Here is a 13,433-nt window from a genome sequence, read left to right as displayed (position 1 = left end):
AGGTATATACCCTATATTTCTTGGATCTGTCGAATTCATCAATTATGAGTTGGGCGTTTTACTCATTCAATTATGAATACTTAGGAGTTAGGAGGAAGGGTTTCTTGTACGGGATAAATAATTGAATTCCAATTGAAACCAAACACACAAAATAGATCAAAATCAAAATTTCCAAATTAGGTTGGGTATTCGTGTAAAATCTCTCCCTCGCCTCAACCCTAAATCTTTCTCTCAGCCTCCAAATCAAAATTATCTTTGACTTCTCAATCCTCTCCACTCTACTTCGATCCGAACCGCTCAATCTCCTCCCATCTCACTTCGATTCGAATCTCTCACTCCCTCTCTCAACTGGATTTCTATTTGTCCTATCATCATGTTGACGCTACATTAAACTGATCGGAGATGAGAGACGATCATTTATATTTATATGGGTCCATTCCAACACATCAATTTTGACCGAGTCAAAGTGTTCAAGATTGTCATTATTCATATTTGCGGAACTCATTAACAGAAAGAAAAAGAAAACAGATGCTATCTTTTCGAAACATAATATTACATAATTTTTATTATGTGATTATTTGTTAATTTACGATATATTTTTTGCGACGTGATTCATATTTCGTTTTTCATTTTATTAACTTATTTTTTTTTTTATTTTACTTCTTTATTTTAAACAAAAATTCACTTTTTTAAAATTGTTCAAACAATCAATTCGTTTACGCAAGAATTATAATGGAAGAAATACGGGTTCGCCTGTTAAAAAACAAAGCATGTAAAGAGGCGTCGTGCAACACGCCCTTATCGACATCGAATGTGTAGAGTTGTGTAAAATCTCTTTCAAGTGTCCATTTCGAAATGTTATTACGGATCAGAATCAGATACACCCACACCACTAAATTTATAGGGCTGCAGATTTTAAGACATTATTGTATAGTACACTGAATAGTTGAAGACCACATAACTCATGTTACTCGGCCACTAATTTTACAAGGAGGAAGTTCATCTCGGTATTTCATTTTCTGTTGTTTTCATTCAATTATTTGCGATATTTGTCTTGTTCATGACGGAAATTTAAATACTTATAGCTCCCTAGAAAAAGTGAAATGCACTGATTACTAGGGGAGAGCACGGTGCGGATCGGTGCGGTTTTAGGGTAAAACCGCAACCGGAACCGCAAGTGTTCGGTTTTTAAAATTGAAAACCGCAACCGCAACCGAACCGTCGGATCGGTTTCGGTTTCAAAAAACCTCGGTTCGGTTTCAAACGGTTCGGTTTCGGTTTTAGAACCGCAATAAATAAAAATAAGAAACATACTTTCAAATTAAATTAGTAGATAACTTATGTTGGTTCGATATATACTTCAAATTTAATAACGAACCACATTATTATATTATCGGATTTAACAAGATCATATTACAAATGAAACTTATATATTATGTGGGGATCATGATGGAAGTAGATTAGCGACTCAATTGTAGTGATACTAAAAGAAAGTGCTCGGTGGAAGAACTAGTTCGGAGAAAACAATTTTAACGAAATAACCTCAGCACATTTCAACCCCACTTCCTAGTAACCTCCCCCGTCTCCATTTTACTTTGTTCATCACATTTATATGTTATATATAAATATTTATATAAATTATGTGTAATATACATATATATAAATATAGATAATATTTATTTTAATAATCGGTTCGGTTCGGGTTTTTGCGGTTCGGTTTTGGCCTAAAACCGGAACCGCAACCGTCATAATCGGTTCGGTTTTTAAATTTTCGGTTTCGGATCGGTTCGGTTTTAGGCGGTTCGGTTTTTATCGGTTTTCACCGGTTTCGGTTACGGTTTCGGTTTCAATTCGGTTTTTTGCTCACCCCTACTGATTACTACTCCCTCCGTCTCTTATTACTTTTCCTGTTTCTGTTTAGCACGTTTGCCAATACACACTTTTGATCCTTAATATCATTAATTTTGTATTAGTGTTAAATATAAAAACTTTATTGTATTAAAGTACTCGTAAATACGAATCCAACAAAATCACTCACGACTATATTTAGTCTTATAGATTAGACGTAAATTAATAATTAGTCTCATGTTATGAACAGTCCCGGCATATAAAACGAGAAAAGAATAAAGAAACGGAGGGAGTAGTAATTACAAAGTGAAGGTTGACAAATTCGAGTGCTGATTATCGTTCGCAAATACTTACAAGCTCATCACATGTGTAGCTGGATCGCTTTCTAACCGCCTAATGACTATCATCCATACAACAGGTTTTGGCATATTTGTGATACGCCTCAAGATGCAGATAATGTTCCCTTATTTGAGTGAAGTTGCATCAAACTAGGAATGAGAGACACACACTCCATGCTAATATGAATCCTTTAAAAATGATTGAAGAAATCTTTGTTGATTGATATTTTTATTAAAAATTATTCTAATATTTCATGTGAATAAAAGGGGTCAAGTGGTTTATGAATATATTAATAACTCATTTCCAGAGTTTTATCTGTTGTGGTATGATAAAAATATTTAGATATTAATTGCACACAATCACTTGTCAGAACTCCGTTTTTATATTTGTTCTAGTTACGCTATAAGATCCACGTCCACAAAAATATAGAATATTTGGACGCAAATTCTTAAACGAAAATATTTTTAAATCTCATTGACATGGAATTTTATATATTTATTCTACTAATTAGCTTGTACTAGGGTCTTTTTAGTCTAATTTGAACATGAACAAAATTGTAGTAATATAATTATGTTTCACAATTACACAAGATCTTATTGGCTATTACACTTTACATGTGGATGTAAATATATGCAATCTATAATCCCATGTCAAAATACAAATTCGAATAATGAGGAGGAGACCAAGAAAAAGAAAGCGGTGAGGTAGGGGGAGATGGACAAGAAGAAACGGATGAAGAATGTGAAGAGCTAGTGTTTATTTGTGGGTTCCTTACAACAAAAGGTACCATATCCTCAAGCAGGCCTTGTGGGCCCAAGCCCACTTCATCTTGGGCCAGGTCAGTGACTACATCTGGGCCAGCGCTTGTATACCCAGGTTCCTTTTCTTTAGTTCGTTGTGTGTCATCTACATGGGCTTCATCAATTGGGCTGGATAGTTTGGGCTTCTTTGTTACTGGGCCAGTACTGTCGGTTTGGCCCAATTTGAGAAATGGGTAAGTGAAATGGAGGTGGAGGCCTTCGTAAGTGATGATAATTGTATCCGGGTCATCTGTGGATCTTTCAACCTGTTTTTTCGCACTGCAGTGTGGATTGGTGCATCTATAGTAGCTCCTGATTCAAGAAACAGATACTTCTATCAAATGCTGTTAAAAAATTTTGATAAACTTACTTCTATCAAATGCTGTTAAAAAATTTTGATAAACTTAATTATATCTCGCGGTTATTCTTTTCTCTCGATAACAAGAGGTCGATCATCTGTAAGTTATTACCTCGGGTTCGAGCTATTCTTGATGGATTTTTGACCGTATTTCCTCCATTTGTATCCATCATCGGAAATCACATTCCCACTGCTCTTTATTCGCAATGTATATTTGCTCTCAGATTTACACATTCCTCTTTCCAACAACGAATTCCTGCACCCGAAAGTAGCTAAATTTAATTTAACGAAAACAACTAAAATAATCCCCTGTAATACACATATATTAACAGCGCCATGAGCCAGAGGACTAAAATAAACTCGTGCTGAATTTTAAAAATCAATAAAACCTTAAATTTTAAAATATTACCCCTGACAAAATAATTTTAGACCGTATACGTATTTTTAGTGCTGACTGTTTCGAAATCCTATTTTCGCACGTACATTATATGAAATGTGATGAAATCACGAACCTGGAAGTAGCTAACAGAAGCTCTTGCATATAGCTGCTCGGGTAATTATTACTCGTCAGAGATCTCGAATCGCTTTCCACTGTCTGCTCCGAAAGAATCCCAGAACCCGAAACGAGTTGATCAAGAAACGAATAGCTCGAATAATAATTCGAAGAATTCGAACCAGTACTCATATCATTCTCCTCCTCGCAAGGCAGAATAAATAAGGGCGAATCGTCGTCGAGCAGCTCGCGAACAAGCTCGTCTTCTAGCCACGTAGTGTCCATCAACCCCTCCACTAAAATATACAATTCGTTGTGTATTAGGAACGAATTAATGAACCTGAATTTATTATAGATGGAATGAAAGAGTTTAAAGTGAAGTGGCTGAATTTATTGTTGTTTGAGAAATTTGGAATGAGAAGAGTGAGTGATGAGCAGTGGAGCAGATGAGCTGAAAGTTTTGTACGTAGTTAGATTCCTAGCTACACATATAGAGAAAAGGTAGAGATAAGGTGGCGTAGATTGCATGTGTGTATTTATACACGCGCATGCTTGTACGTCGTATAACTGGGTTGACTTTTGTAAATCTTAGACTTAATTATTGCATGTAGCTTCTTTTCCATGTCAACTAAACAGAAATTTACCACAGGTTTAAATCCCCTCGGGTTCAGTGGCGAAACCAGGACTTAAGTTTAGAGGTGCTCAAACATTATTGTTTACGGGTCGTTCGGGTACGCGGTACGGGATCAGGCACATAAAATGCTAGTTTTTATGAATCGGGTACGATAACCCGCGAATCCGGTTCGCGGTTCGATATCTTGATCCCTTTTAATGATTTTTCACTGAACAATATATAGTCCACTTATGATTTTCATGATTAAAATATTTATTTTACATGAAAATAGAGAAGTAAGTTAATAAGGAAATGAATTTTAAGGTTATTTAATAAATGGTAAGGACCTTCCGTACGTATTTATAAGGGGATCTAAATCTATTTTGTAAAAAGACATATATCGTGTGTCTTTTCTTTCATCTGTATCATATTCCCAACTCCTTTCTTTTCTTATTTCTTATACTAAAGTGCGTTTTTAAAAACTATTTCAATCAAGATAGTATGAACTTATCTTCCTTCCCTATATCACTTAAGTTAAAGGTGGATCTTTTTTTCTTTTCCAATTCTTAACAATCTCTTTATACAAAATCATAACAGATACAAAAAGATTGAAGAATGGCAGTTTATCTCAGAATCAATGAAAATATCATATCCTGAAATTTGGAAAGTAAGATCCTCTCTATGATGTTTATAATTCAGCGGGGGCTAAAAAATTATATTGACATCAATAATTCAACGGAGACTGGAAAAAAAAACATTGTTTTTTCAAATTTAGGGGGGGCTCTAGCATCCCTTGGCCCCCTCTGGTTCCGCCACTGAGAGCGATACTAATCCAAGTGAATGGTCATGACGATTCAGCTTTGGGGGCCTTAGATTTTCTCCAGAAGTAATACTCTTCTCGTGTGTGGGTGTGGGGGAGCTTGATTTTCTCCGGAAATAATACTCGACTATCCGTTCTCGTTCCATTTCATGTGAACTAGTAATTTGACTAGCATGATTTTCAAGAATTGGAAATTTAAATTTAATTTGGATCATGGAAAATAAAATAGTCAAGAGGAACAAACTGTAATATGTGAATGCGTGATTAATATTATGTATATGTTATTAATGAAAAGTTCATTTTTTTTGACACATCCAAAAAAATAAAGTAGTTTATATAAAAAAAGACGGAGCTTAGTGTTGAGTTAAGCGAGTGATCATCATGTTTATATCAATGAAATATGATCATACAATGAGATATTTTGCTCATTATTTCGATCGATCAAAGTTTAACGAATGATCATACAGTGAAATATCATATAAGATTAATAAAAATTTAAACAAATGATCATACAGTCAGATGTTACGACAATCACTCAAATTAATTGAAAATTTTAAAATAAATAATTGTATAGTGTTACGACAATTTCTCAAATTATTCGAAACTAGTGAAAAAAGCCGCGCTTCGCGGCGGCGTGATAAATTTTGATATGAATCAGTATTATAATACCATAAAAATTATTTTGAGTCATCTTTCCGTTAAACATATCACAAATAAAAAATATTATAATTGGTATAAAAATTTGTTTAAGTGGTCATACTTTCAAACACAATACTAATAATAAAATTAGTTTGAACCTCCTTCCCGTCAAAGAAAATATTAATCCATAATTATTGTTTTTATGATAAAATTAAATACTATAATTTAGATCAAAATTAGTTTGAGCCGCTCTCTTATCAAACACAATACCAATAACAAAACATTATAATTTAGATATTAGTTTGAGTCGCCTTACTGTCAAACACATACTAATAAAAATTATTCTAATTATGATAAAATTAAAGATTATAATTGGACAAAAACTATTTTGAACTGTGATCCCGTTTTAACAAAAATATATATTATAACATAGAAAAAAAATTATTTTAGCCACTTTCTCGTCAAACATAATACTAATAGAAAATTTATTATTATTTAGATAAAAATTAGTTTGGGCCGCCTCCCGTGCCCGTCAAACACAATACTAATTAACATTATCATAAAATCAATATATGATTCCTATTTTATATGTATTATTTTATATGTTAATATTTTTATTTTTTGACTCCTTTTATTAGTTTAAAATTATTATTTTTTTATGGTTCTAATATTTTTGGTATTAGTTTTTTAATGATTATTATCTTTACAATCCTTTATTTTCTATTCGAAATTTAAAAAAATTATAAGACTAAATCGGAAATAAAAATTGTACGTATTACCTTACAAATCTTAAATATAAATTGTATTTTATCTATGATTATTAGTTTAAATATATATAATCATATTACTTTTGGTATTCCTAAATAATAAAAAAAATTGTATTACCTCTAGAATTCGGAAAAAAAAAATTGTATTAACTTTTGGAATCCTTCAAGTTGATTTTTTAAATTATAACTATAATTGGATAAAAATTATTTTGAACTGTGGTACCATTTTAAAAAACAAATATTATAACATAGATAAAAAATTATATTAGCCACTAACCCGTCAAACATAATACTAATAGAAAATTTATTATTATTTAAATAAAAATTGGTTTGGGCCGCCTCCCGTGCCCGTCAAACGCAATACTAATCAAGAATCATTAGCATTATTATAAAATCAATATATATTTCCTATTTTATATATCATATTTTTTTGTTAATTATTTTTATTAAATGATTCCTATTTATTAATTAAAAATTATTACTCTTTTATGGTTCTAATTTTTTTGCTATTAGTGTTTTTAATGATTATTATCTTTGCAATCCTTTATTTTCTATACAAAATTTTAAAAAAAATTATAAGACTAAATTAATAATAAAAATTGTACGTATTACCCTACAAATCTTAAATATAAATTGTATTTTATATGTGATTTTTAGTTTAAATAAATATAATCCTACTCTTTTTAGGATAACTAAAAAAGAAAAGAATTGTATTATCTTTAGAATCCAAAAGGAAAAGAATTGTATTAACTTTTGGAATCTTTGAACCTGATTTTTTAAACATAATCCTATTTCTTTTGGGATTACTAAATAGGAAAAAAATTGTGTCATCTTTAGAATTCAATAAGAAATATCAAATAAAAAAGAAAAGAATAATCCTATTTCTTTTAGGATTATTAAATAAAAAAAATTGTGTCATCTTTAGATTTCAATAAAAATATTAAATAAAAAAGAAAAGAATTGTATCATCTTTAGTATTCAATAAGAAAAGAATTGTATCACCTTTAGAATTCTTAAACATGATTTTTTGAATTATAACTATATTTTTTATCTGAAATTTAAGAAAAATTAGAAGACTGAATCGAGCAATTCTAGAGACGCCCGCATTCTCCTTTATATATATATATAGTGAAAAAAGCCGCGCTTCGCGGCGGCGTGATAAATTTTGATATGAATCAGAATTATAATAGGATAAAAATTATTTTGAGTCATCTTCCCATTAAACATATCACAAATGAAAAATATTATAATTGATATAAAAATTTGTTTAAGTGATCATCCTTTCAAACACAATGCTAATAATAAAATTAGTTCGAACCCCCCTCCCGTCAAAGACAATATTAATTCATAATTATTATTTTTATGATAAATTAAATATTATAATTTAGATCAAAATCAGTTTGAGCCGCTCTCTTGTCAGACACAATACTTATAACAAAACATTATAATTTAGATATTAGTTTGAGTCGTTTTACTGTCAAACACAATACTAATAAAAATTATTCTAATTATGACAAAATTAAAGATTATTTTGAATTGTGTAACAAAAAAATATATTATAACATAGATAAAAAATTATTTTAGCGACTTTACCGTCAAACATAATACTAATAGAAAAATTTATTATTATTTGGATAAAAATTAGTTTGGGCCGCCTCCCGTGCCCGTCAAACGAAATACTAATCAAGAACCATTTACATTATCATAAAATCAATATATGATACCTATTTTTTATATATTATTTTATTTGTTAATTATTTTTATTTTTTGATTCCTATTTATTAGTTAAAAATTATTATTCTTTTATAAAAATTATTTTAGCGACTTTCCCGTCAAACATAATACTAATAGAAAATTTATTATTATTTAGATAAAAATTAGTTTGGGCCGCCTCCCGTGCTCGTCAAACACAATACTAATCAAGACCCATTTACATTATCATAAAATTAAGGGCTTTTTTTATTAATAATCACGTTTTCAATCTTATTTCCAAAAATACTACCTTATCCAATCTTATTTTCAAAAATACTACCTTCTCTAAAATATTTTCAAAAATACTGTGGTTGCATATGCAACCATATATGCAACTACAAATCCTGATTTCAAGTTCCAGATTTCAAATGTCATTTTCGACCTCATCTTTGGAATTATATATATATATATGTATATATATATATATATATTGCAACCACAGTATTTTTGAAAATAAGATTGGATAAGGTAGTATTTTTGAAAATAAGATTGAAAACGTGGTTATGAATAAAAAAAGCCCTAAAAAGTATTTTAAACTGTGGTCCCATTTTAACAAAAAAAATAATATTATAACATAGATAAAAAAAAATATTTTAGCTACTTTCATGTCAAACATAATACTAATAGAAAATTTATTATTATTTAGATAAAAATTAGTTTGGGCCGCCTCCCGTGCCCGTCAAATACAATATTAATCAAGAATCATTTACATTATCATAAAATCAATTACGTTAAAAAAAATAAAAAAAAATCAATCTATTATTCCTATTTTATATATATTATTTTATTTGTTATTTATTTTTATTTTTTGATTCCTATTTATTAGTTAAAAATTATTATTTTTGTATATTTCTATTCGAAATTTAAGAAAATTATAAGACTAAATCAAAAATAAGAATTGTAATAATAATTTTATATATCTTATATCTTATAGAAAATAAGAATTGTACATATTACCTTACAAATCTTAAATATAAATTATATTTTATCTATTATTGTTAGTTTAAATAAATATAATCATATTTCTTTTAGAATTACTAAATAAGAAAAGAATTTTATCATATTTAGAATTCAATAAAAAAATAATTGTATTTATTTTAGAATTCTTGAACCTGATTTTTGGATTATAGTGAATAAAGCCGCGCTTCGCGGCGGCGTTATAAATTTTGATACGAATTAGTATTATAATAGAATAAAAATTACAAAAATTATGTTGAGTCATCTTCCGGTTAAACATATCACTGATAAAAAAATATTATGATTAGTATAAAAACTTGTTTAAGTGGTCATCCCGTCAAACACAATGCTAATAATAAAATTAGTTCGAACCGCCCACCCGTCAAAGACAATATTAATCCATAATTATTATTTTTATGACAAAATTAAATATTATAATTTAGATCAAAATTAGTTTGAGCCTATCTCTTGTCAAACACAATACTAATAACAAAACATTATAATTTAGATATTAGTTTGAACAATTCCACGTCACCTATTTTGAATAAATAAAATCCTATTCCTTTTATCATTCTCAAATAAGAAAAAGAATTGTATTATCTTTACAATCCTTTCACCTTTATAATACTTGAACCTAATTTTTATATGATTATTTTATTTTCAATTTGAAATTTAAAGAAATTATAAGATGAAATTGAACAATTCTTAATAATATTTTTTTATATTAAATTTAAGAGAAATAACTTTTTGATATATAAATTATATTACAGTCTTTTTAATCCTTGAACCTGATTTTTTTAAGTCATAAATTTACCGCAAAGTCCAGACTAACATTCTCACGAAGATAAGATTGAAGATTAATTCATACAAAGAAATTTTGCGCCTTTTGTTTGGAGATGTTCGTGGAGTTTATTCCGTGGATAATGAAATCTTTTCTAGTATTGAATTTAAAGCCTGACGAACTGTGTTCATAAAAACAGTTGTTTTCTTGGCATTACAATTGTTTTTGCTGCTTGTGAAGACAAAAACGTACTTCATCCTCTTTTTGAAGGTTGATATCTCAGCCTTCGCAATATTCGAACAATTCTTAATTTTGTTTTCTATTTTAAAATTAAGAAAATTAATTTTTAGATATATAAATTGTATTATCTCCGGAATTCAATAAGAAAAGAATTATGATTTTTTAGAATTGTATTACATTTGGAACTCAATAAATAAAGAATTGTATTACCTTTAGAATTCTTGAACATGATTTTTTGAATTATAACTATATTTTCTCGGAAATTTAAGAAAAATTAGAAGACTGAATCGAGCAATTTTAGAGACGTCCGCATCCTCTTTATTACTTTTAGAATTCGATAAAAAAGAATTGTATTACCTTTAAAATTCGATTCGATAAAAAAGGAGTGTATAATTTTTAGAATTCAATAAGAAAAGAATTGTATTACTTTTAGAATTCTTGGACCTTATTTTTTTGAATTATAGTTATATTTTCTCTCCGAAATTCAAGAAAATTCAGAATACTGAATCGAGCAATTCTAGAGACGCCCGCATCCTCCTTTATATATATATATGATTGATTCAATACGAAATACTAAATAAGAAAAGAATTGTATCATCTTTAGAATTCAATATGAAAAGAATTGTATTACTTTTAGAATTCTTGAACATGATTTTTTGAATTATAATTATAGTTTCTATCCGAAATTTAAGAAAAATCAGAAGACTGAATCGAGCAATTCCAGAGACGCCCGCATCCTCCTTTATATATATATATAGTGAAAAAAGCCGCGCTTCGCGGCGGCGTGATAAATTTTGATATGAATCAGTATTATAATACCATAGAAATTATTTTGAGTCATCTTTCCGTTAAACATATCACAAATAAAAAATATTATAATTGGTATAAAAATTTGTTTAAGTGGCCATACTTTCAAACACAATACTAATAATAAAATTAGTTTGAACCTCCTTCCCGTCAAAGAAAATATTAATCCATAATTATTGTTTTTATGATAAAATTAAATACTATAATTTAGATCAAAATTAGTTTGAGCCGCTCTCTTATCAAACACAATACCAATAACAAAACATTATAATTTAGATATTAGTTTGAGTCGCCTTACTGTCAAACACATACTAATAAAAATTATTCTAATTATGATAAAATTAAAGATTATAATTGGACAAAAACTATTTTGAACTGTGATCCCGTTTTAACAAAAATATATATTATAACATAGATAAAAAATTATTTTAGGCACTTTCTCGTCAAACATAATACTAATAGAAAATTTATTATTATTTAGATAAAAATTAGTTTGGGCCGCCTCCCGTGCCCGTCAAACACAATACTAATTAACATTATCATAAAATCAATATATGATTCCTATTTTATATGTATTATTTTATATGTTAATATTTTTATTTTTTGACTCCTTTTATTAGTTTAAAATTATTATTTTTTTATGGTTCTAATATTTTTGGTATTAGTTTTTTAATGATTATTATCTTTACAATCCTTTATTTTCTATTCGAAATTTAAGAAAATTATAAGACTAAATCGGAAATAAAAATTGTACGTATTACCTTACAAATCTTAAATATAAATTGTATTTTATCTATGATTATTAGTTTAAATATATATAATCATATTACTTTTGGCATTCCTAAATAATAAAAAAATTGTATTACCTCTAGAATTCGAAAAAAAAAAATTGTATTAACTTTTGGAATCCTTCAAGTTGATTTTTTAAATTATAACTATAATTGGATAAAAATTATTTTGAACTGTGGTACCATTTTAAAAAACAAATATTATAACATAGATAAAAAATTATATTAGCCACTAACCCGTCAAACATAATACTAATAGAAAATTTATTATTATTTAAATAAAAATTGGTTTGGGCCGCCTCCCGTGCCCGTCAAACGCAATACTAATCAAGAATCATTAACATTATTATAAAATCAATATATATTTCCTATTTTATATATCATATTTTTTTGTTAATTATTTTTATTAAATGATTCCTATTTATTAATTAAAAATTATTACTCTTTTATGGTTCTAATTTTTTTGCTATTAGTGTTTTTAATGATTATTATCTTTGCAATCCTTTATTTTCTATACAAAATTTTAAAAAAAATTATAAGACTAAATTAATAATAAAAATTGTACGTATTACCCTACAAATCTTAAATATAAATTGTATTTTATATGTGATTTTTAGTTTAAATAAATATAATCCTACTCTTTTTAGGATAACTAAAAAAGAAAAGAATTGTATTATCTTTAGAATCCAAAAGGAAAAGAATTGTATTAACTTTTGGAATATTTGAACCTGATTTTTTAAACATAATCCTATTTCTTTTAGGATTAGTAAATAGGAAAAAAATTGTGTCATCTTTAGAATTCAATAAGAAATATCAAATAAAAAAGAAAAGAATAATCCTATTTCTTTTAGGATTATTAAATAAAAAAAATTGTGTCATCTTTAGATTTCAATAAAAATATTAAATAAAAAAGAAAAGAATTGTATCATGTATTTCAGATAAATAACTTTCTTTTTAACAAATAATATCCTCACTTTGTTCCAAACTTCTGTTAAACTGTCTTGTAGAATCGATTCCCAGAGGCCGGAAATAATCAATATTAAGCTAACCTAGACATTAAGCTAACCTAGACAATTACACAAACAGCTTGCAGTAACCAACATTCAACAAACCTTTAAATTGATTGAGAAAAACATAGAGATTATTATGAGCAGAAAACAGGAACAGGTGGTGATTTTAGACTATGCTTGCTGCAAACTTAAGTCTCTTCAATCAATATTTTCTCGCATAAAGATTATCTAAAATTCATATTCCAATAAAACTGACCAGGTGCATCACATACCAGTTGTTTCATCAAATAGCACTTGCCAATCGGCAGGAACAGGCGAAGAAGCTGGTGGTTCCAAGTTCAAAGAAGAATCAACAGGTCTTTCCCATTGACTTATCCCAGACTTTTCATTATAGTAATAAAAGTCAACCGCTTGCAGGATC

At 28.2% G+C, this 13,433-nt stretch overlaps 1 protein-coding gene across 1 annotated transcript; it reads right to left on the bottom strand.

Moving 5' to 3' along the window:
- Positions 1–2,738: 2,738 nt before the first annotated feature.
- LOC108199000 (probable WRKY transcription factor 49) lies at positions 2,739–4,331 on the bottom strand. The gene is made up of 3 exons (XM_017366767.2): positions 3,858–4,331; positions 3,458–3,601; positions 2,739–3,299 (listed from the first exon to the last, which is right to left on the bottom strand). Exons 1-3 carry the CDS (start codon positions 4,121–4,123, stop codon positions 2,825–2,827), a joined length of 885 nt encoding a protein of 294 aa, XP_017222256.1. The 5' UTR covers positions 4,124–4,331; the 3' UTR covers positions 2,739–2,824.
- Between the last annotated feature and the right edge of the window lie 9,102 nt (positions 4,332–13,433).

This window comes from Daucus carota, chromosome 8 (assembly GCF_001625215.2).
Source record: "Daucus carota subsp. sativus chromosome 8, DH1 v3.0, whole genome shotgun sequence".
In the NCBI taxonomy this organism is placed as follows: Eukaryota; Viridiplantae; Streptophyta; class Magnoliopsida; order Apiales; family Apiaceae; genus Daucus; species Daucus carota.
This window is presented reverse-complemented; position numbering and strand designations above follow the sequence as displayed.